Source organism: Polypterus senegalus, chromosome 16, assembly GCF_016835505.1.
Source record: "Polypterus senegalus isolate Bchr_013 chromosome 16, ASM1683550v1, whole genome shotgun sequence".
NCBI classification, from domain to species: Eukaryota; Metazoa; Chordata; class Cladistia; order Polypteriformes; family Polypteridae; genus Polypterus; species Polypterus senegalus.
Genome location: NC_053169.1, coordinates 94,761,282 through 94,786,471, shown reverse-complemented (window position 1 = coordinate 94,786,471; position 25,190 = coordinate 94,761,282). Strand labels below are relative to the sequence as shown.

The window sequence follows — 25,190 nt, the reverse complement described above, 5'->3', positions numbered from 1 at the left end:
AATGGGGACACCCGGGGGGGCTACCGGGTGCGCAGCTGGCACTTACGCCGCACAGGGGCGTGTCCAAGGAGGAGTGCAGGGAAACAGCTGGAGCCCATTCGGGGTGGAATAAAAGGGGCCGCCTCCCTGCATTCGAGAGTGGAAGCCGGGTGGAAGAGGACGGAGCTGGGGAGAGGACTGGAGGCGGCCAGAAGGAAGGCTTAAAGGACTGTGTGAGAGGCCCGGACTTTTGGGGAATCAGTGCCGGAGGCACTGGGTTGTGCACTGGACTTGTAAATATTGTATATAGTTGTGGTGAATAAATGGGTGTGTTGGATGAACAAACGTTGTCTGCCAGTCTGTGTCTGGGTCCCGTTCCACAATAGATAGATAGCGTAGTTGGCAGGACTAGACAGATAGATAAGCGTAGTTGGCAGGATTATATAGATAGATAGATAGCATAGTTGGCAGGATTATATAGATAGACTAGCAAAATACCCCTGCTTCGCAGTGGACAAGTAGTGTGTTAAAGAAGTTATGAAAAAGAAAAGGAAATATTTTAAAAATAACGTAACATGATTGTCAATGTAATTTTTTGTGACTGTTATCGAGTGTTGCTGTCATCACGGATTTGATTATCATTATTTCTTTCAATCAGGTTCGTATTTGGAGGATGTGTTGTGTTCAAGTTATATTCCGTGTTTGTCAACCGTTGTGAAGATAACAGGTTTCATTCATTGAAGTGTTCACTACCCAAATCGGTACTCGTGAATCGAAGATTTTTAACAGGCATTCCCGGTATTAACTTTTTGATTTGCCTGCGAATATTTAGCGGCAGCGTGTCTATGAACTTCTCGAATTGCCCGCGAGTATTTATTTTCTGTGTTGTTTGCCAGCGTGTTTGCTCTGCTCGTTTAAGCATTTAAATCTATATAAGGCAGGCTGCCAACTACGTGGGAGGCATGGGGATGTAGGATGCAACACGCAACCCCCAACCCCGCCTCACACGGCGACTGAGCTGCAGGCTATGGACGTAAGTATGTACGTAAGTAGGATTCATTTATGACCGTTACGCGTAGAATTTCAAAATGAAACCTGCTTAACTTTTGTAAGTAACCTGTAAGGAATGAGCCTGCCAAATTTCAGCCTTCTACCTATACGGGAAGTTAGAGAATTAGTGATGAGTGAGTCAGTCAGTGAGAGCTTTGCCTTTTATTAGTATAGATAGATAGATAGCGTAGTTGGCAGGATTATATAGCTAGATAGCATAGTTGGAAGGATTATATAGATAGATAGCATAGTTAGCAGGATTAGATAGATAGATAGATAGATAGATAGATAGATAGATAGCATAGTTGGCAGGAATAGATAGTGTGGACTTGAACCCGGGCACAGACAGACGGACATTGTTAGTTCACCCAACAGCCCCTTTATTTACAATATTTACAGGTTCAATCAGTGCGCGTCCCAGTGCCTCTTGCACCGTGCCCCCAAATGTCCAGGCCACACAGTCAAAATGCCTCTCTCTCCTGGCTGCCACCAGTCCTCTCTCCAGCTCTGTCCCTCTTCCACCCGACTTCCGCCCTCGACTGAAGGGAGACGGCCCCTTAAATAGGAACCCGGATGGGCTCCAGCTGCTACCCGGCACTCCTCCGCAGACACGCCCCAGTGTGGCAGAAGTACCGGCTGCGCACCCGGAAGCCGTCCGGTGTCCCCTGTCGTCTTCCCCCCAGCACTTCCTGGTGTGGCGGAAGTGCTGGGCTCCAGGGATATCCAGGCACCGGGGCGCCGCCTGGCGGTGGCCATGGGTCCCTACAGGGCTGGGCTTCCAAGCCCTTTACCCTAGGCCCCCAACATAACCAGGGCGGACGCCCCCTCACGGTCTGGAGGAGGCACAAGCCCTCCTTCGGTCCTCCTGGGCGTCCCGGCCGGGGATGCCACAATAGATAGATAGCATAGTTGGCAGGATTATATAGATAGATAGATAGTGTAGTTGGCAGGATTATACAGATAGATAGCATAGTTGGTAGGTTATATAGATAGATAGATAGATAGATAGATAGATAGATAGATAGCATAGATGGCAGGATTAGATAGATAGATAGATAGATAGATAGATAGCGTAGATGGCAGGATTATATACATAGATCTTTATTTGTTCCCAGGTCTGCCCAGTCCCTCTATGATGGTTCAACAGATTCTTGATTATATCTTCAAAGTTAACACAATCATAGTGCACAATTTTTTACCTTTTTCTATCCTTCTTTCTTTCCTCCATCACTCCCAACTACACCTCCTTGAGTAAAGCAGGGCAGCTGCCTTTATGCCATACCCAGGAGTATTTTTGGTGCAAGAACACTGAGCCCAGGAAGCACTTCCAGGTGAGGTGCAAATGCTGTAGTATAAGGGAGTCTCCCCGGCAGCCCCAGAAGAACCTGATGACTTCGGATCAGTGTGACAACGTGCCAAACCTGTGTGTAATAACACATCTCATACAATTCATTGAACTGCCGATGGCCAGTCCAGTCTCTTTAGTAGGCAGATGGTTGTGGGCATCTCGATCCCCTGGGGCAGACAGAGTGTGGCCGTGTCTCTTTCATATCACGTTGCCGCATCCACCACACGGCAAACCACCCAGACTGAGATCCGAGTGCAGCAGTGCAACGGGTGACACCTCAGCACATCTACTCGCCTATAATCAGTAATGCCTCTGCTGCATTTCGAGTGCCACGGGGTTGTCCAATAGAAATGAAAGTGAAACGTAACACAAATAAACACCTGTAACACTTCAATGGATACCAGTTTTGTTCTGGGCCATGTGGATGACAGGTTGCTTAAGTAAATATGTCGCACTAGGAGAAAGCCCTCTGGCAAAAGCAATGGGGTTTTCGGCCATCTTAATTTTGACAAAATACCCTGTCAATTGGCTGTTCTTTGAATCCTGAATCATGCAGTTATCCCCAGAGCAGAACTGATACACTGAGTTACCGTGCCTCCCTGGCATTTGCTGTCAGATTTAAATAAGATTAGACAGAGCTCTACAGATAGATGCAGACATTGACAGATATAAACACTGATGTATTAATGGCTGTGAAAAGGGATGCTCCACTAGGGCAGCGTTAAGACAAAACTCATCACTCGTTCTGATTTGGAGGCTGATAAAAATGTAGAGAATTGGATAGAAATATCGAGAAAGTAATTGTGGTTTACATTCGTCAGAGTGGCGATGAGGCAGAGAGAACGACATAAGTTTCAATACACAAATACACACGTTCAGTTAATTGGCGAATACATTTTCATTTAAGTGTCATAAGGAACTGCATTGGGTATACGACATAGCCCAAAACTGGGCAGGGTGTCAGTCCATCACTAGTCACACTCACTCAAGAGGTTAAACAGAGTTACCTGATCCGCGTTGGCCCTTTATGTGCAAGCGAGTGCTGTGATGCATTGACACCCCTCCGGGGCTCCTAAGGTAGGTCTCGGATTCACCATGACTGGATTAAGTGGGTCTAACAATATGTTAATCAAGAAGTGTACATTAATTGTCAACACTCAACTTCTTTGCCTTCTGAACGTTTTGAGACCCCTTCACTTCCTTCACATTTTATGTTGCAGCTTTGTGCCAAATTCATGTCTTTCTTCATCAGACAGCACTCAATACCCCCAAATGACAAAGCGAAAACAGCATTTTAAAAATGTTTGCAAATTATTTAAAAGTAAAAAAAGGAGCGATCCCATTGACACAAGTATTTCAGACTCTTTGCTTTGCTGTGACTTTTGGCTCAGGGGCATCTCATTCTACCGATCCTCATTGAGATGTTTCCACACTTTGTTTGGAGTCCACCTGTGGTTTATTCAACTGACTGGACCTGACTAGGAAAGACACACAGTTGAGCAAAAACTCCAGTCATGGGGGGTCAAAAGAATTGCCTGCAGAGCTTAGAGAGAGGATTGTGTCGAGTCAAAGATCTGGGGAACGCTTAAGAAAAGTTCCTACAGCATTGAAGGTCCCCAAGAGCACATTGGCCACCAAAAACACTTTGAACGTGAGGTACGTGTTAAGTTATATGTCACTGAGCCTGTTAAAACACGACATACGAGAGAACTCATACTGCAGTATACAGCCACTATAGGCACAGCTTTGCTACCGCCTCTCAGTTACCTACTGCAGTGCTGCCATCTAGTGGAGAGCCGTAGAATTTTTTTTTTTTGTGAAGTTAGTCCATAGTTACGCCGTTGAGAAAAAAAAAGTATAAACCTGCTGATAGAACAAATCGATTAGTTGCAAGATGAATATTTTGACGATAACGACAGTGATCGAGATAGTGACAATCGATTGGGTGATGTGGAACTGACGCGGATTGCTGCCCCCAAGGCGTCAGTTCATCACAAGGTGTCCGACTTGTCTCGACTGTCAGGACATTCTGCCAACCACTTGAGCACAAACGGTCACCAGCTACCAAAAATGTGTGGCGTGCAACAAGCGTGGAGAGCACAAAGAAGCGCATTACATTCGTGGCACATGAGCGTCTAAGCCTGCACTCGCCGTGGTGCCATCTTTCAAGTTCTCTCAATCAGATGCTGTCTTTAACTCGTGTCACTGGTGAGAATAAAGTAATTAACAGTTTCTTTACCTTGTTAATGGGGTTACTGTTGATAATAAAACTGTTCCTTTCTATTACATTTCTTTACATGTTTTGGTAGAATTCGTTATTTATCATATATGCACAGACGTAAAGGTCTTTAATGGCCTTTAAGGACTTCTTAGGTAGAGCCAGCAACACTGGAGCACCACAAGGAACAGGACCACATCCTTCCTTCTTACTCTACGTTTTGTTTCATTTCGAAAAATAACATTTTATTTTATGGCTTACTATTGTTTATATTTTGAATTTGGTATTTATGGGGGAGTCAATGGGGGCTCAGATTGGGGCTCTCGAGAGACTGAGTGAGGAGTCAGAGTGTCTGGGCTTGCGAGGATCCTGATAAAAATCAAGATCCAGGCCTTTAATGACCTCTTGGGCACGGCCATCAGTAGTGTGTCTGTCTGCAGGGAGTGTGGACCTCATCAGCGGTGACATTCACGTCTCTGGTGACTCTTCCTATGAAGTTTGGGAGAGCATGGGGGGGTCATGAGGTCACTGGAAAGGGGTGTGTGGCGCTCCTGATATCTCTGTAAAAGGACGAAGGTCCAAGTCTTTAGAGTCCTGGTGCTTCCTGCTTGTGAGACATGGATGCTGTCCAGTAACCTGAGATGAAGACTGGACTCCTGTGTCTCTTCAGAGAATCCTTGGGTACCGCTGGTTTGACTTTGTGTTGCTCATGGAGTCCCGGATGAGACACATTTTGTGGGAGCGTCAGTTATGGCACTATGGCCTTGTGGAGCGTTTCCCCGAGGGTGATCCGACTCACAGGTTCCTCATTGTTGAGGACTCGAGTGACTGGACGAGGCCAAGGGGACGCCCAGGTAACACCTGACTACGACAGATAGAGGGTCATTTCCAAGAAGGTGCGACTGGATCCAGAGCTGTTTTGTCATGTGGTGGGTGCACTGTTCAGTCAATGCTCCCCAACCTGACCTGACCTGACAGAACTAAACTGCAGCATCCTGGTAGTAAGTAGTCCAGCAGTCGATGTGTTAAATGGAAGAGGTTTGGAACAACCACGACTGTTCCTAGAGCTGACCACACTGCCAAAATGGGCTCTTGTGGTGACCACGAGCCTCGATAGTCGCTATGGCTGAGCTCCAGCACTCCAAAAAATGAAATCTAAGCAAGTGAAAAGTATTTATATCATGACATTGAATCTTGTTTTTCTCATTGTAAGAATGATTGACTTATCAAAAAATGTATATTTATGATTATTTAGCTTACTTTAAGAAATCTTGTCAAGTAAATTTTGCGTACCCCATTGGCAGATTTTTTTTTTTTTGCTAACAAAAATGAAAATAGCTCCCATTTAATATTTTTTTTTCTCTAGCTTTTGCATATGCAGTTTTTGCAGTGAGAGAACCTGAGTGGAGACAGGAGAAACTTCCAGAAGGACAACCACCAATTCTATACTCCACCGATTTGGGCGTACGGTCAGATGAGTGGTGAGACGATACATGAAAATCTGCAAAAAGGCACCTGAAGGACTCTCAGACATTGAGAAATGAGATTCTCTGCTCTGATGAAACCAAATATGAACTGTCTGGCCTCAGTTCCCAGTGTCACATCTGGTCCCACTCGTCACCTGCGATATGCCATTCCAACGGTGAAGCTTGATGGTGGCAGCGTCCTACTGACGGGTTGTTATTCTGAAAGACTAGACGGGGTTGAGAGAAACCTGAATGAAGCAAAGTCCAGAGATATCCTTAACAGTTTTAGGGCGGATGTCGACTTTTGTCACCACAAGGGATTGATGGCCGATGTCCGCTAAAGTCGACATTCAGGGGCAGAGGGTGAAAAAGAGCTGTAAATATCGATAAAACTTTTATGTTATAGGTAGACCGTGTTTGCTAGGTGGACTGTTAGACTCGTTGACCTGACGTCAGATCCTAGCATGTGCATGAGTAGCATAGAATAAGCAGTGTCTAGACTGGCATTGACATTGAGCGAGAGAGCAGCCTTGGAGGACACAGCAGATACAGATCCATGGATGGCAAGCTGACGAAACGACATGGTGTGCTAGTGGACACTACGGATTACCAGCCACTCAAACACTTCAAGCTGTTTTTTTTCAGAAAGTGCCCTTCAGCTTATGACACAAACAGGAATGTAATAAGGATGAGAGTTTCATACTGTGACATTTGTCATAAATAAGCATTTCTGATGTTGATTTACGTGTGAAACCATTGAGTTTTTTGGAAAAATATTCAGCTCTGAGACAAAATGAAAAAAATAATCAGTCATTGTCCAACCTGCTATATCCTAACTACAGGGTCACGGAGGTCTGCTGGAGCCAATCCCAGCCAACACAGGGTGCAAGGCAGGAAACAAACCCCGGGCAGGGTACCAGCCCACCGCAGGGCACACACACACACACACACGCTAGGGACAATTTAGGATCGCCATTGCACCTAACCTGCATGTCTTTGGACTGTGGGAGGAAACCCACCCAGACACGGGGAGAACATGCAAACTCCACACAGGGAGGACCCAGGAAGCGAACCCAGGTCTCCTTAGCAGCGCTACCACCGCACCACCGTGCTGCCCAAAAAAAAAAAATAATTAGCCCTAAAAGAGTTAATGAAGACCTGCTCCAGAGCGCTCTGGACCCTCAGGTTGGGCTAAAGGTTCACCATTCAACAGGTCAGTGACCCTAACAACTAAGGTGGCCTTAGGGACTACTCTGCGAATGTCCTCAGATAGTCCAGACTTGAACCCAATCAGACATCCAGCTAGAACCCAAACTCTCCTCTTTTAGAACCCAAACTCTCCTCTTTTAAGTCAGTGGGAAACCGATGTGTTATACTATTTGAAATTGGAAAAAATCAAATACTCAGTTAGAGGATCTGTGCAGACTTTTTTCAAAACATGGCAGGATCTGATCAGTAATATTTTAAAATGAGCTCATAAAGCACAGAGAGTTTATTAATTTAGGTATGTTTACAAGTCTTAAATTTCACGCCGTTTGGCTTGCTCTCTCTCTCAGGGGTGGGGATTGATCTGTCCTTAACACAATTTTTCTTTTTGTAAAAACATGATTGATTTGTATGGATTGCAATAAAATTAATAAAGAAAGTAAAAAAAAAAAAGACATCCAGCTTGACAGACTATGCGAGGATCTGCAGAGAAGAAAGGCAGAAAATCGCCAAATCCTAAATTGCAAAGCTTGTCACGTCAGACCCATGAAGACTGCAGGCTGCAATCGTTGCCAAAAGTTGCTTCAACAAAATCCTGAGTCTAGAAACTCGTGTCAATGTGATATTTCCTTTTTTTTTAAATAAATTGGCAAGAATTCCTAAGAAAGAAAGAACAAAGGAAATTAAATGGGACAACCCGGTTTGGGGGTCTTCGTTTGCCTCTATCTATTCTTCCTACGCCCTTGCCACATTCCGTAAACCGTTATGGAGACTTGAATGCGCAGCCCGTAAAAAGTTATTGACATGAGCGATTCGGATGGGCTAAAGTTACAGCCTTGTTATGTCAGGGCTTTGGTTTCCCGACGTGCCCATGTCAATTTATGCACTAATCCATGGCCAACCACACGAACTTAACAGTTATTAGCACTGTAGCTATAAACCCGTTTTTGTGGACAGAGTCTCTATCACACTGCTAAGTTTGACTTTCTGGGGTTTGGAGTGTTGCTTGAGAGAGAGAGGTTTGGGAGCCTGCACTGAGAACAGTGTGTTGTCGTACCCACCACCTCAGGATCTCAATTTAGGACCCAAGCAATGGGTACCACTTTAGCACCATGCTAGTTCAAATGGAATGGAACAGTGGGAGGTTTCTCTCCAGTTGATGGAGTGACAATTCTGCCACCAAACTCCAAGTTTTCCTTACAAGTTGGAAGACCTTCTTGTAGGGCTGGTTGCAGGTTAATGTCATACCAAGGATGGAGAAATTGCAGATGAAGGGCTTTACTCAAGGGCCCAATGGAGTGGAATCATTGCATTCGAATCAGCAACCCTCCAATTGCTGGCACAGATCCGTAACCTCGGAGCCACTATTTTCTGTTTGACTTTCTGGGGTATGGAGTGTTAGTTGGCGAGGGAGTGGTGTTATGGGTCCACAGCTCGTTGAGCAAAGGCCATTCATTTTAATAAATAATCACCGCACCCGAGGCGGCTTCGTGAGGGGGGCGTTGTTGTAGCGAGCCGCTGGCGTGTCGATGTGGGCGTTCTCACCGTGTGCACAGGTGAGGAACTGCCCACATTTGTGATTGTCCGTGGCTAATGCTACAGCTGTGATGGCCCCTCACGTTTTAAAAAGAAGCGAGTTGGTTTTATGGGGAAGAAAGAAACGTTCGGAGGGAGAAACGATCGGAGAGTGAAAGGAAAGGAAAGGAGAGGACGGAGGTTACCGGGAGCAGGAGAGGAAGCAGACGGTGCGTGAGTGTGGTGAGCGCGCGATCGAGCGCTCATGAACAGCTGCGAGGAAGCTGGGTGTTAGGCCGACACCCAGACGTTTGTGTTGATGTCGCTCCGCTGAGCGATCAGGTAGCGGAGTGACCAGGGAAGGCGACTGGCCGCAGAGAGGCCATGGAAAAGGCAGCGGAAGTCGGGAGACTTGGTGCTGGAATCCCCAACGGGCGACCTGGCCGTTGGTTGGAAACCAAGTTCTCCGGGACTGGGATGAGTGCCATACCGAGCCAGGGTTCGGGAGGTCTCCAGTCTCGTGCGTGTGTTTCAGGAGGGCAGCTGCAGAGAGCGTCTTGCCTGCTGCGATGCCCAAACGGGATTAGCAGGTGAGACGCTAACAAATGATGCACCAGATTTGTTGATTGGTTTTAAGACTGCTTCCTAAAAGAAGATTTTAACCTCTCGTTTTTAAAGGATTGTTTTTTCCAATGGTTTTAACCTCCACGTGTTCTTTTTATGGATTATTTATTTAATGAATATGAAGAACTGCACTATTTATTTGAACACTGTTTTTGTTTTGTTGACTGCTTTTAATAAAAGCACTATTGCACTTTTGTATACCACCCCTTGCTCAATTGTTTATTTGCCTCCATTGACTAGCTCACTCGGCAACATTATCGACGGTGTTGGGTTCATGTGCTTCCAATATCAAAGGGAGTGTGGAGCCTGAACCCACATCGTCACAGAGGGAAAAAATGAATTTAAATAAATTTAGCACAAGGCTGCAACATACAAAAATGTGTAAAATGTGTAAAGGTCTGAATACGTTTTGAAGGCTATGTGAGCGTGAATGTGTACTGCAGTCCTGCCGAGGTCGGTTTCTTCCTTGATCCTGTAGTGGAAAAAGCAGGTTGAACACCAGCACCGCCACCGCATGGCACTCACCTAGGCCTTTCATAACCTTTTTCTCCGACTTTTGGTCTTTGCCGGCACTCTCATCTGGGACTGTAGGAGGAAGCTCTCCATTGGCTTCTTCGGTCTCCCCTTTATCTGAATCCTCTGTCTCTTTGCAAGCCTTGTCCTCCTCCTCCTCTTTTAAGGTCAGAGCCGGCCCATACGTACTAATAATATCCTCCAACTTTTGATCAAGCTCTTCGGATATGTCACCGGCGTTTGACTCAATTTGGGACGTGGAATCCTGGGTTGTTGATTTTTTCTCATCGTCTTGGGTATCCTTCACAGGAGGAGAAGCATTCTCAGGACCATTAGCTTCAGGAGTAGCTGGCATCACAGGTGTAGGCTCTGAAGACTCCATATTGTTCTCCATTGTTCTTATGAGCTGTTTCTGTGTTAGGAAGAAAAAGAGTCGTTGATACTGAGGTACATCAAAAACACAACAAGTGGCGTATGCAACACCTAATCATCCATCTCTATTAAAGCATAGCCTGGGAACTCATTTCATGGTGTAAATATAATGTTCTTACTCTTCATTGTATGCACTTTTTCTTTACATTCACAATTTCCTGACTCCATTTGATAACAATAGGTGGTATACTGAGTTTGAGACATATGTCCAGCGCTATTAACACAACCTCAAACACAAAACGAGTTAGTCAAAGAAGAAAGCTGAAGCCAAAAATGTAAAACACAATTCAGGAGTCAGGAACCAGAAAGAAATGTGCTACCTGGAAGTCAATAGATATAAAATTTTTAGTAAATTGCAAAGGAAAATTCAGAGAGGGAATATATGGGAAGTGACCTTTTATCTCTTGCGTGCAATGGACACCATTATCATGATCCTTGTGTCCATAGCCCTGGCAACCAGGACCCACCGCTTGACCACAGAGTCACAAAATAACAGCCCTCACATTAAATAAAGATGACGTTGCATCAGATATTCAACTTAAGCTCTGTTTAGGATGGAATTGCTGTAATAACAATAGGGGGAATTGGTGATTATTACCGGAGGACCTCTATAATTTCAGTCCTGTATTGACTGCTCAAATGATGGATTTTTACTGACACGTTGATTTGCATGGGACTAATTTAACCCGGGGTTATTATTTTATGGACTTGTTACAGAAGGTGAAGACTGCTGATCCGAGGATCTCCTCACTGGCTCACTCAAGATATATGGTAACCCACCGGGGTGAGAGTTGGCACAGTCGCTAACTGTGTCTTCTCCTTCTCTTCCCGTAGCATTGAGAAGCTGCTTACTGAGGGCACATAAACCTACCCCCCCAACTTCCATTCCTCATGAAGTAAGGAACGAGCTATCTCTTAAAACTGAGACCTGGCCAAGCCAGAGCTCCCCTGGTAGGCCTGTTTTGTTACAGAGCCAGCTAACCACAGGCCTCTTGTTCATGTTATTTTGCTGCCCTCGAGACCACTTTATTTTGTGGCCAGAAGGAGTTGACTTTAAGTTAAAAAGAAAAGGATAAAGGAAATTAAACGGGACGACCTGGTTTGGCGTCCCAACTATTCTTCAGTTGTCACGGTCCATTCTTCCTATGCCTGGCCACTCTCTGTAACCTTTATTGAGACTAGAATGTGCAACGTGTAAAAAGTTATTGACATGAGCAATTCGGGTGGAGCTAAAGTTACAGCCTAGTCATGTCAGGGCTTTGGTTTCCTGATGTACATGTCAATTTATTGTTACTTCCAGTTAACAAGTCATTAGCACTGTAGCTATAAACCCGTCTATGTGGACTGAGCGCTACCACACTGCTTTTGCTGGTATATAACATCAGGCAACAAAATAGGCAGATATCTTATTTTTAGACTCTTATTTGTCATTTTTATTATCATTTTTGATGTTTTTGACCTTTCCTCAATGAGATGGAGTGAAAAGGACCGGGATCATGCTGGATATCTGTAAGAATGAGTACAAGAACTAAAATTAGTATTCCAGAAATTGAAATATTAACTGAATTCATACAGATAGATAGTGCTGGATGGGTTTCACGTGATACAATGGTAAGGTGGAAAGGTGTCAGACCTTGCCTGCCTCCATATAATGAAGGATGTTCGACTGCTTTTAAATAAGTTGTACGAACTGTCACATGTCATGGCAATTCGTGGCGAGTTCAGGTACTGTGGAGGACCGTCATAAACTTCTTATTTCGCATAAACTTCTTATTTCGGATGGCATTTAATGCTGGGTGGATGTTTTGTCTTGGTAGAGTAATATTTTACTCTACTTTCCTCTTTTGTATTATTAATATGTAGCCTTTGTCAGAATGTCTCAAATCTCACATATACCATATAACTTCTCCTCACCTTCCCTTCTGCATCTATAACCTCAGGCAGTTAGGTGTAGTAAAAGACAAGCAGGCGTTAAGTTACAATTAAACAATGTATTGATAATATTCATAAATAATAACAATATGCAAAGTTCATTTTAATATTGGCAACCATAGAACCTGATAAATGCTGATGTGTAGTTTCAGGTGGCACACAGACTTGTTTGTTACTTGATGTCTCTAGTTAAGGCATCATTTATGGTCAGCTTTCTTCAGAACAGACCGCATGCCTGTCTCAATATGGCTGCAGAGCTGTGCTCTTCATTGTTGTGTCCTTTTCAGTTCATGGTGTGTGAGATGCTCCTTCATCAGTTGGTAAAGGTGTGTAAAACAAGCAAATCCACAGATTTTCTGTCCAACCCCTAGAGCCAATAGGGCATCATGGTACTTAAAGGCTTTTGATTCAAGCCAGTTCCAAACAGCCATACTTCAGACAAATGGGGGGGACAGATCACCCTCACACCTGCCCTCCAAACCATATGTTAAGGTAAAGTTTGGCAGTTAGGCAGCCTAGCTTTCCTGTGGGGGTTGACTGAGAGACTCCATTAGAGAAACATTAGCCAAACTTGGTTGAGTCACTTCACCCAAACCTGTCATAAAATTCACTATCCTGACAGTCCTAGGGGGGCTTCTCACAAATGAAATATAGTGGTACCTCGGTATACATCCTTAATCTGTTCAAGATCCTTTGACTTATACCAAGCAGGACGTATCCCAAATTAATTTTTCCAATGAGAAATAAAGGGAAAATGATTATTCCATTGTCATGAAAAAAAATCCTATTGTTATTGGCATATTATTCATTGATGGGGTTGTATAAAATAATTTAAACACAGCTTAATACTAAAATACATAAATACGAAAGCAATAAGATGAAATAAATGAAAATTTAACCTCACTTTACTTTTTAATAACGTCTTTGTTTTTCAAAGATACCGTCGCTCTCAGCATACGGTATGCAGCAGCCAAGTCCCGGATGCGCATGTCACCTTCATACTTTTCAACAATCAATTGAAATTTACGCGAAAAAACACAAAACCACGTGAAAATTCACAGAGAGTTATAGCGCGTAATGACGCTCGTGGGCAGTTGTGGCTTTGTCTCAAGAGAGGTAAACAAGGGTAGCGTGTGGTGTTCTAGCACGCAAGTCGTATTCCAAACAAACTTTTTTGCAACCAAACAGGATGTATACCAAGTTGGACTTACTCCAAAGTGGACATACAGTATACCAAGGTACCACTGTACTAATATTACATTTGCTTTGCCTAAGTTACAAATAAAGACATACAAAATACTTATCAACTTGTATGCAAAATGTCACATCACAACAGTGGGTTTCATGTGATACGACCCGATGAGATAGGAAAAGACAGGAAGAGGACTGGACATCTGTGCGAATGAGCAATGATAAAAAGGCTAGCATGCCGCGCTTAGAGCTGAAATGTGCGATGCGGATATTGAAATACTGACTGAATTTGTTGGTGTTAACGCCTATGGAGATAAGTTATCCATTCCTTGACAATGTTTGTTAACTCATCACCCAAAACGGTCGACTCTGTTACTAACACTCTAGTGATGAATCATTCTGACCCTAGACCAGGGGTCCTCAATCCCAGTCCTGGAGAGCCGCAGTGGCTACAGGTTTTTGTTCTGACCTGGTTGCTTAATTAGAAAGCAATTCTTGCCAATAAAGCACTAACAAGCTATGAAATTAAATTAACTCTGCTATGTGAGGTCATTCTCATATCCTAGATTTTCTTTCCCTTTCTATCATGCAAATGATTTGAAGGCTAAAATGGACGAGTAATTCTCAGTCCTTCACTTTTTTCTCTTCATTTTTCTTCCAAGTATTTAATTAAACCCCATAGTGCAGATAAATACACACAGGTGTAAATGTAAATAAGCTAAATGGAGAAATGCTGCTCTCTCTTGTCATTTGCATGTTATTGATAATTAAAATAGCTGTTTAAGACAAAATGAAGCAATAAGGGCTCAAAATCACTAAAGTGAAGCAGAAGTGTTACTTTAGCAATAAGTGCTTTTTATTAAGCAACTGGGTTGGAGCAAAAACCTGCAGCCACTGCGGCTGTCCAGGACCGCGATTGAGGACCCCTGGCCTAGAATGCTGGTAGCTTCAACCTGGGGAACTCAGAAATAAACTTTTATCAGCACATGCCATTGCAGGACCTACCTATTCAAACCTGTTAATGCATTTACATGTAAACCTGTGGCACAGCTGGGCAGATCTGACAAGATCTTACTGCCACCTCCAAGCCTCTAATCCAGGGGTGGCAACTCCAGGCCTGGTGGGCCGCAGTGGCTGCAGGTTTCCATTCTAACCCTTTTCCTAATCAGTGACCAGTTTTCACTGCTAATTAACTCCTTTTCCCTTTCCCTAAGGATTAAGTCCCCTGAATGTATTCCTTTCTTCATTAAATGTCAGCCAAACAGAAATGAGATGTGAAACGAGCCAACAGATGACCAGCTAAACTGGAATTTCAAACTTCAACCAGTTTCACTCCAACCAATCTTGAAATGAGAAGGTGATCCTTGCTGTTAATTAAACTTGTTATTTAATTCCACGACTTGTTGCTGCTCTCATTCTGTTTTTTCTAAGAACACCATCAATGTGTTTTGGTAACCTGAGAGGTCAACCTTACCAAGACCATCATCTTTCTTTATTTTCAGAAATTGTGTGATGGGCACAGGTGAGCTGGTTATGTGGCGGCTCGTTTTGTGTCTCATTATTGTTTGGCTGCTAATTAAGGGAAAAGAGACAAACAAGGGGCCTGAGTCAAGTCAATTAAAATGAAAGCAAAAAAAGTTAATTAGCAACAAAAACTGGTCACTAATGAAGATGATAAGAATGAAAACCTGCAGCCACTGCGGCCCTCCAGGACCGGAGTTTGACACCCCTGCTCTAATCCAATGGCAGCAGCTCTCTTATTACCCAAGCCAGAAGTTCTTGTGTGTGTTTTACTACATATTGCGCTTTATGTACAATTGTGTGTGACAGATAATATTGGATTTGATTTTAGTAAAACGAGTGCAACTCTGCTGATGTTATGAAGGTCGAAGGGAGAAGGGCTAATAAACCAGGAGTAGTTTGGGAAGCCGACACAGCCCTCCTCATTTTAAGTTCTTACAGTTCTTTTGTAATCAAAGGTAACATACGACGGTGTGAAAACCATCACAAAGTAGATGTCATGCAGCAAAGTGGCCTCGATTGTCAGGCTTTTGTCGGTGACGTAATCTCAAGTTAAGGAGGTTCTCATTCTGGATCGTCACCTTCTCACCTTTGAAAGCCCCAGGACCAGAAGGGACGGAGTCAATTGACCTCCCTGGGTAAGACATGACAAGGCTGTTAGCAACAGCGCCCCTTCTAGTCTCGGGGTGGCATTACATACCCGGGAAGAGCTTCGGTGGTGATCCTCAGATGCACAGAGGTGGAGAGAATGTGAAAACACCGCACAGACATTAACGGAGGTCGGGAAGTGAATCCAGAATGCTGGATATGCTTGGTGGCAACACTACCCACTGTGCCACAATGCCACCCTCTAGCGATGTATTTGTTTCATTTACTTTCCAAGATATCAGGGTTTTCGTTTTTTGCCACTCTGATGTGTTAACGATGAAAGGCGCTACATGAACATTTTTGTTTATTATCAGATCTCTTCCCTGCCTGAGTATTCTGAAATATCTCTGCATCACTCACTCGGTTTGCATTTCCAGCTCACCTACCTGAAAACTGACAGCTAAACCTTTACAGCTAAAAGAGCAGAAACCCCACTTGAAGCTGTCGTTTAATAAAACGCATAATCAGCTCATTTCTCTGGGAATTATCTCATCGCATTCAGTTCCACAGTCTCACCATAGCACTAAAACATCTCAACCATGTCCAAAGACTAGTAAGGTAATCAAGTCTTTCAGCACTTAGATAAAAACATTGTCCACGGCAGGGATTTCTCTCTTTTTTTCTCTCTCCGTTATTTCATTACCGTGCCTAATTGTTTCTACAAAGGTGAACGGACGTTCTTGATAAAGGTGCTGATTGGACTCGATTTCTTTTCGCCGCACTTGGTTTGCAAGACTTGTAAAAAGCACACGGCGTCCAATACATTCCGGCTAAAAATACGCTTGAGGACACAATGAACTGGTTATCTGCACCACATAGAGAAACTGTCATGAAATCACTGGAGTCTATTCGCTGTAATCCTCCTCCAAAGAAATACAATTGGAAGGCAAAATGCCTGCTGCTTTGTATGTGTGTCCGGACCACCTGGCTGTTGCCTTGCTGGCTGTTGTCTCTGGGTGATAATTAAACAGCAGATGGCAACATAACAATTGGCTAGTGACATGTTTAAATGACAGAGACTTGAGGTTGGATGGAGCTCAGCAATCTCGGTGTCTTTTTTTTTTCCTTTTTTCCCTTTCACTCTTTTAATAAACTGCAAAAAAAAAAAAATGAACTGCTTCCTGATAAGAATCTTAAGAGTTCTAATCTGAAAGACCTAATAAGAAATAAGAGTTTAGCAAAGGGTTCCCAGTTCTGTCTTTAAATGGGGGATAAGCAGATCAGAAAAGAGATGGGTGATTGTAAAATAAATAATACCAGGCAAGCAAACGCAACAACGGGTGGAAATCAGCGTACGTTATGGAGACGCATCAATATCTTCAGCAGCCTTGAAGGTGCAGAAGCGCGGCAGGTCACAAAAAGGCGGCAGTGCAGGAGATGGCCAGCAGTTTCAGGAAGCGCAATTCACAGCCTAATAGGCCACGGGACGGCTTTTGAAAATGTCACACTGTGGGTTTACATAAACATTATGTACGATATTATTGATTAAGGGTTACAGAGCAGAGTTCTGCAGTAAAGGACTGTCATTAAATTAACATGAACTGAAATGCATGAAAATACCAATAGAAGGATCCAGAGATGGCAGTAAAAGGCAACCCGCAAGGATCAATACTCTTAACTGCTTAGCCTGGCAAGAGGCTAATTAAAGGCATTCAAATACCTGTTTGAGATTCAAAGAAATCATCTCATAAGCCCGGGATGCGTTGCAAACAGACTTCAAATAGCACCTTTCATTGTAAGGGCACCAAAAGCACACTTGGAGCACATAAGTCCTAAAAGCATTACCAAAAATGCCCACTAGAGGGGGAAATCCCATTAGAAACCCTGGCAAGATGCAAAAAGGGCCACGTCGAATCTTTGTAAAATAAAAGATTTATTATCTCAAAAATGCTCTGTAAGTAAATGTGGAGCACACAAGTCAAAATGGAGTTGCCAGCAAAGGCAAGGTCAGTTAAAAAACAGAGGAAAATGGTATAAAATCCCGACAAAGCACAGCAGAACATTCAAAATGTTCTTCAGAAGAGGCCATCCATCTGCAGCTAAGCATGTTCAAGTCCAGCCAGTACTTGGATGGGAGACCATCTAAGAAAAAGCTTGGGTTGCTGCTGGAAGAAGGTGTTGGCGATAAGGTCTGAATGTGAATTCCAATGCAGTGACGGGGACACTGTGCTGTAAAAATGGTGCCATCCTTCGGATGAGATGTAAAATTGAAATCCTTACTCTCTGTGGTCATTAAAGATCTCTGGGCACCTTTTGTAAAGAGTCGGGAGCATCCTGGCTAAACTGCCCACCATGGCCTGGTCATTCTGGCCCCTTAATCATGCCCTGAGTCTCACCACTTCACCACCTAATAGCTCATGTGTGGTGAGCGCACTGGCGCAAAAATGGCTGCCATCACATCAGCCAAGTGAGTGTTACATGTGAGTGGTGGTTGAAGTGGCTCCCAACTCAATGTGTAAAACGAAGTGAGAAAAGCACTACATAAATGTAAAGAATTATTATTATTATTATAAGTAAACTAACCAACTCCATAGCGCTTTCAAAATGAACTGCCAGGAAACTGAACTCCAATCTTAAAACACATGGAACATAACAAAGGCAGTTTACAGACTCAGACAAAATCAAAAATAATCAACGACGCACATAATCAACATAAATAAGAGAATCATAGAGACATAAATGATGAGGAGGGACGAACCCTGCCTGAGATACAACATCCATCCATCCTTCCATTATCCAACCGGCTATATCCTAACTACAGGGTCACGGGGGTCTGCTGGAGCCAATCCCAGCCAACACAGGGTGCAAGGCAGGAAACAAACCCTGGGCAGGGCGCCAGCCCACCGCAGGGCACACACCAGGGACAATTTAGGATCGCCAATGCACCTAACCTGCATGTTTTTGGACTTTGGGAGGAAACCCACGCAGACACGGGGAGAACATGCAAACTCCACGCAGGGAGGACCGAGATACAGCAACACAAGGGAGTCCAGTTATCGATACAGCGAAAGTAAACAACATGGCATGCATTCAGAAAATTAAAGAGCAACACATTAAAAAAAGGAAATGAGTTAGTACAGGAAGACAGGGGTGTCAGAGAGATTGGCGACGCATTGCATGTTGGTTGAAAGTGCAAGTAAGAACCACAACAAGAACTGTGTACACGGGTAGTAATGGCCTGTCCCCTCCCAATCCTAAAGGCCCATTCACACTCAAACGTGTAAATTTGCAATGTTTGTTCGGCAGTTTTTAAGCATTTTAAAGAGACGTTTATGGGCAAAATATGTTTGAGATTTCACGTCATCAAATTGTGGGTTGTGAGGTGTTCTGGTGGTACGAGGTGACTGTTGTGTCCCCAGAATGTCTTCTATGACTTTACTGCTTTTAATCATGTCGATCACATTACTGAAGAGGAGGCGTCATCAGTGTCGAGCAGGCACATATTGTGTTCACTTGTTCTGCTGCCAAGAGAGCAATTCTGGACTCACTGGGGGGAACTCGGGTGGCATCTCGAAAAAATCCAAAATTACACTCTGATGTTGAAAAGCAGTAAGTACAGTGATATGTGATGATGACCTGATGATATTTACAGAAACTGATCCCTCTGACTCAAAAAAAAACAAAACTATTTTGCAACGATATTGCCTGTTGCTGATTGTGTCTACAAACTTGGACAAACTAGTAAGTATCCGATGCTGACCTTTATACCTGCAACCCCGTGATGTCACAACTCTCACACTTCCTGTTGACCGTAGCGACTGCCAAGCAACAGAGACGACCGAGAATACAAAATGACGGCACCCATAACAAAAACACAATGACGTTGAAAGAGAAAGTCATTCATTTTAAAACTTAGTAAAATGCTAAATCTAAAAATAAATGTAATCTCTTAAATCCCCAAAACAGTATCTCAAATCACCAAATTTCTCCCTGGAGACAAATGAAATCTATCTATCTATCTAATCCTGCCAACTACACTATCTATCATATAGTGCCATTCACATCGATCTACAGTGCATCCAGAAAGTATTCACAGCGCATCACTTTTTCCACATTTTGTTATGTTACAGCCTTATTCCAAAATGGATTAAATTCATTTTCTTCCTCAGAATTCTACACACAACACCCCATAATGACAACGTGAAAAAAGTTTACTCGAGATTTTTGCAAATTTATTAAAAATAAAAAATTTGAGAAAGCACATGTACTAAGTATTCACAACCTTTGCCTTGAAGCTCCAAATTGAGCTCAGGTGCATCCTGTTTCCCCTGATCATCCTTGAGATGTTTCTGCAGCTTCATTGGAGTCCACCTGTGGTAAATTCAGTTGATGTGACGTGATTTGGAAAGGCACACACCTGTCTATAGAAGGTCCCACAGTTGACAGTTCATGTCAGAGCACAAACCAAGCATGAAGTCAAAGGAATTGTCTGTAGACCTCCAGGACAGGATTGTCTCGAGGCACAAATCTGGGGAAGGTTACAGAAAAATGTCTGCTGCTTTGAAGCTCCCAATGAGGACACGACACAACCTGACATGATGTGACAAATATGACACAACGTGACATGACACAACATGACATGAAGCGATACAACAAAATATGCTGTGATGATGCAACATGACACGACACAACCTGACTTGATGCAACATGAGATGACACAACATGACATGATGTAACACAATATGACACAATGTGACACGACATAACACAACATGATGTGACATACAAGATGACACAACCTGACATGCTGCAACATGACACGACGTGACATGACACAGCACAACATGATGCGACATACACAACGTGACATGATGTGACACAACATGCCATGACATGACACCGCATGACGAGACACGGGTGACGTGCCATGACATAATCTTTACGCAATCGCGTGGCTGACCTCCTGCATCGTGTACTCCTACCTTTTTTTGCCTAGCAACTCCCCGACGACCATCAACAAAAGAAGTCACCAAATGGCTACGCACAGTTTCTTGGTATACAATAATGGCCAAATGTAAAGATGTTAATGATTTTTAATTCCATGAAACACATTCTGAATATTTGAGCAAACACTAAATTTGTATTTTGTACAAAATCATAAACAAAGCCCAAGACCACAGGAAATGTAAAAATCCACTGCAGACGGTTTTACAGCAGATAGCTGAGTTGTGGGTTTAAAATGAACAGGTCAGAATATTCCCCACCAATAGTAATTTGTTAGTAAAGTAGTTTGGAGAATTGTTAGCAATACAACATACTATAAAATAATTCTTCATTTCTTTCTAAATCACTTCTGGCTGAACTAACAGACATGTTCTACTATTTAATACCGATGAGAGGTGTAAAGTCACTGGCACCACCACGAGCGTCTCAGCCAGTGGGGATCAGACACTTGAGCTCCTCGCATTCCGAGTTTGTTTGTGAGTAAACAGGTTAAAAAAATAAATAAAACTAATACGGGAAGAGTAGCAAAAAAAAAAATAATTAGTTTGCATTTGTTATGCATAAAGAGACTTTTTATATTAAAATTCATTGTTAAAAGCAGATACCTAATTAAAATCACTTCACCATATCTGTAGAGAATTTCAATGCATAAAGCAGGATTTAACATAAGATAACGAGGAATGGTTGAAGATTTCTATCTTTCTAATAAGTTGAAAGAGAAAGAGAAGCTTATTACACATTCCAAACAGATGGAAAGATAAACAGCATAAAAATCTAGCAGCAGCTGGTTCGATCCTGTCTTCTAGATGGGAAGAACAATGGAATGTCGGCGTTTGTGCCGTTAAGGCAAGCGGATGGAGCTCGCGTTATTTGTTCTGCTGCTCGAAAGCGCCTCGAATTCGCTCCACTTTTAATTATTTTAAATGTTTCGGCTTTTCTAATGGTGCTGCACAAATGATTCCTTAGCTTTACAGAAGGATCTGATCATTGACAAATGTGATGTGACGCGCCATTACACATGGAATGAATTTGTATTGAACAGTACAGTGCAGCACTAATAGGAAGACGTTGAAAATGATTTAAGACATTTGGAAAAAATGCAAAATATTTATCTGTCGATTGCAGCACTTGTAAAACGTTTTCGATATGTCATACCACACTTGAGTGTTGCAGAGTGTTGCGTGGGACTTCTAATTTGGGGAGACGTGTTGCACTGTATTTTTTTTAAAGAAAAAGTGTTCTTGTCTTAATTTGCCAACAGCTAATAGAAAATAATTGATTGGTAAATTATATGCAACAAAGGGAAACTCTCCAAGTTGGCTTTTATTACAGAATATTCAGACTGGATGGTTCACTTTATACTTGATTTCATTCTTTTCTCCCTCTGCCGCAACTTCATCAACCAGAAAGGTTTGTTCAATCTAGGATTATATTATTATTAAACGCTAATAAAAGTGAAGATTATTATGATTGTCATCAATGATTTGTGGGAACGATTTGCTTCTGCTGCGTAAGACCATAAGAAATTTGACCATCGAGAGGAGACCATTCAGTCCGTTTGTCGACCCGTTTATTTAGCTAATCTCTAAGATGTCCCAGTAACTCATCCAGACCCTTCTTAAAGGTCATCTAGGTTTCTGCTTCAACCACTTGTCTTTGTTCCAGACTCCCACAACTCTTCAGGTAAAGACGTAAAAGGCTGTGTATGTATTGTCGTGAAAAATAAAGCCCCAAAATATTTTCAAAAATTGCCCACTAGAGGGGGGAAAACCCGGTCAAAACCCCGACCAGACGGCCAAAAGGTCTGTGAAATATCTTTATGAAATAAAACATTTGTTTTAACAAAAGGCTATAATTGCCTGTAAAGTAAACAAAGTCCCAATACAAAGTCGTAGTCAAAAAACAGAGCACAGGTTCAAAAAATGCAGGAAACACGGAAAGCAATAGCAAGGCACAGAAAACACAAGAAACACTCCACTCTGTAGTGCATTTGTAATGAGGAACGATGGAAGGCCCTCCCATAATTAGGGTGGGGGGGCTGTTCTGGGCGGAGATTGGTGGGTGGCCCCGCCCCTTGAGGAACCACCCACAAAACACAAGAGACATCACCTTGGTCGTTACCACTTAGACAAAGGAAAATGTACATAATAAATACAAGAAACATAAATGCAAATAAAAGACACAAAATTGGACAATACAAACAAACTCCAGCCGGGGGATAATACTGGCTGAGGCATGACAGATTATTATATCGTAAGTACTGAATGTCAGGATTGTTAAAACAGGTTGAATCCTGAAATTAAATTTTTTTTTTTTTCATTCATGAGATACTTTTTGTTTTGTTTAGCATCCTAGGGACATTTTTTTTACGCATGAAGAATTTAATTGCAAACATAAACCTAGGAGGTTGTGTTTAAAAGTCTCAAATTCCAACGCAGTATTTTTAATTTACCGTGACACCGTCTTTGTTTTGGCTTTGTTGATACACGTGGTCCTGGGTCGCTAGGTGCGAGATCATAATTGTGTAGTGGTCTAGTGCCGCTAAGATTCACGCCGTCTATGAAACGGTGATTTATTTTTTTTAGGTGGAGATTCCAGGGATGCAATCAGCCTTGGCCCGACCCGCACACACTCACAAGCAGAGATGGAAAACCAACGAATGAATAAATAATATATTAAATGAAAACCCAATACACAACAACAACAATCAGACAAACCTCCCCTTTCCCCTACGTTGATACAGATGTAACATAACAATGAGCCACAACAATAAACACTCATGATAATGTCCTAATACAGTCCAATACAGGAAAAGCAGGTGAAATGGTATGGAGTGAAGATGAGAATCCTGAGAATGAGTGAAACCGTCCTTCTGGTAGTCCTGAGCGGCGAGGGGTGAGATTTGCAGTAGCGCTCCTTTTGAAGACGCACAATGACTAATGCACCACTATACATGCGACAGGCAGGCACGAGACAGTCCATTCATTCTAATGGGAAAGGATCCAGGGGCACAATTGACTTTTTAGATGACACATTGGACAGGATACACAAAAACACCCCCCTTTTCAACTTTCCTGTTGGACTCTTTCAACTTTCCTGTTGGACTCTTTCATCCCCAGGAGCCCCTGCTACTGTTTCAGTCATCCTATGCGGGTAATTCCCCCTTGGGCTGCTGGGAAATAGAGTTCTTCTCATGGTAGCACTGCTACATTTGTCATCGTCATCTCCATAACGGTATAAAATAGAAACCGCCATTTTGAACCTGACGCTGTCCTACTTTGTGAATAAACAAAAGAAACTTTTGTGTTATTATTGAAATTCTTGCCTTAAGATTTTCACGTGTTCTATGACTATGAGTTGTTTTCTCCCTTGAATAATGTTAGCTTGATTATCTTCTTTCAAGTCCCCATTGTGGGTATACCACTGCTCACCTCCTGGTCCCTTCTCTCTTTTCTGCACCTGTTACTGATGCCATAACAAAAGCAAAACAGAAGATGCTGTTTTGGTCTGCCTGCTACTATAAGAGATGCCCCTTCGGTCTCAGCTTTTAAATTCCAGCTGAAGACTCACGACTTCAGTTTAGCACACCCTGACTAGAGCTGCTGATTAACTGTACAGACTGCATCTCTGTTGTTAGTCATTAGCACTAAAACAGAAGTAACATGATAGTTATACAGTGGAACCTCGGTTTGCGAGCATAGTTCGTTCCGGAAACGTGCTCGCAGTCCAAAGCACTCGTTTATCAAAGTGAATTTCCCCATAAGAAATAATGGAAACTCAGATGATTCGTTCCACAACCCAAAATCATTCATATAAAAATGATTAATACAAAATATAAAGTAAAAATACATAAAACAAATTAACCTGCACTTTACCTTTAAAAAGAATCATGGCTGGTGTGAGTGAGTTTCTAAACTCTTGTGGGATTCCACCCAACAGGACGACACGTGGAAGAGCGTCTCAAAGCAATCGTAGTCTCCCAGCGCTGTAGCAGTTCGCCGTATAAACGTATCCAAAAATATCGTAGACATGCTATAAGCGCCTGCTGTCGATGGGTGATACAAGGAACATTATAAAGATCCCGCTACAATAAATAACCGCGCTGTTGCTGTTTCAAGCTGAATAAAGCTGGTGTTGTTAAAGTACTAAGACTCAGCTTTGTGTTTTGGGGCGCAAGACGGGGACTCGCACTTCACAGCACACACGTGCACGTACGCACACACATACAGAGTCACAATGCTGCAGTAAACAGTATACGCTCGTATAGATGTTGACTATATGAGTGAGGCACACAGACTCAGACGGAGAATAGGAGACGATTGCCCTCAAGAGAAGAGAGAGAGAGAGAGAGAGAGACACGCGTGCAAGTGAGCGAGATAAGAAGAGAAGAAGAGAGAGATGCGCGAGAAAGAAGAACCATCTGTTCAGTTGTGATCACATGACGCTCATCAGACAAAGTGTATCCATACTACTCGTATTGCAAGACATCGCTCGTCTATCAAGTCAAAATTTATTAAAAAATTTAGCTCGTCTTGCAAAACACTCGTAAACCGAGGTTCCACTGTAATTTGATACTAACCCTCACCTATTCTGTTTCTCTTGT

At 42.9% G+C, this 25,190-nt stretch overlaps 1 protein-coding gene across 2 annotated transcripts in view; it reads right to left on the bottom strand.

The window, feature by feature from the left end:
• The window catches only part of txlnba (taxilin beta a), an 81,590-nt gene that overhangs the window by 46,608 nt on the left and 9,792 nt on the right, over nucleotides 1-25,190 (bottom strand). For both annotated transcript variants that reach the window (XM_039737734.1, XM_039737733.1), the window contains exon 2: nucleotides 9,932-10,331. In XM_039737734.1, the coding sequence (XP_039593668.1) occupies nucleotides 9,932-10,313 (382 nt within the window). In that variant the 5' untranslated portion in view covers nucleotides 10,314-10,331. The remainder of the gene's footprint in view (nucleotides 1-9,931; nucleotides 10,332-25,190) is intronic.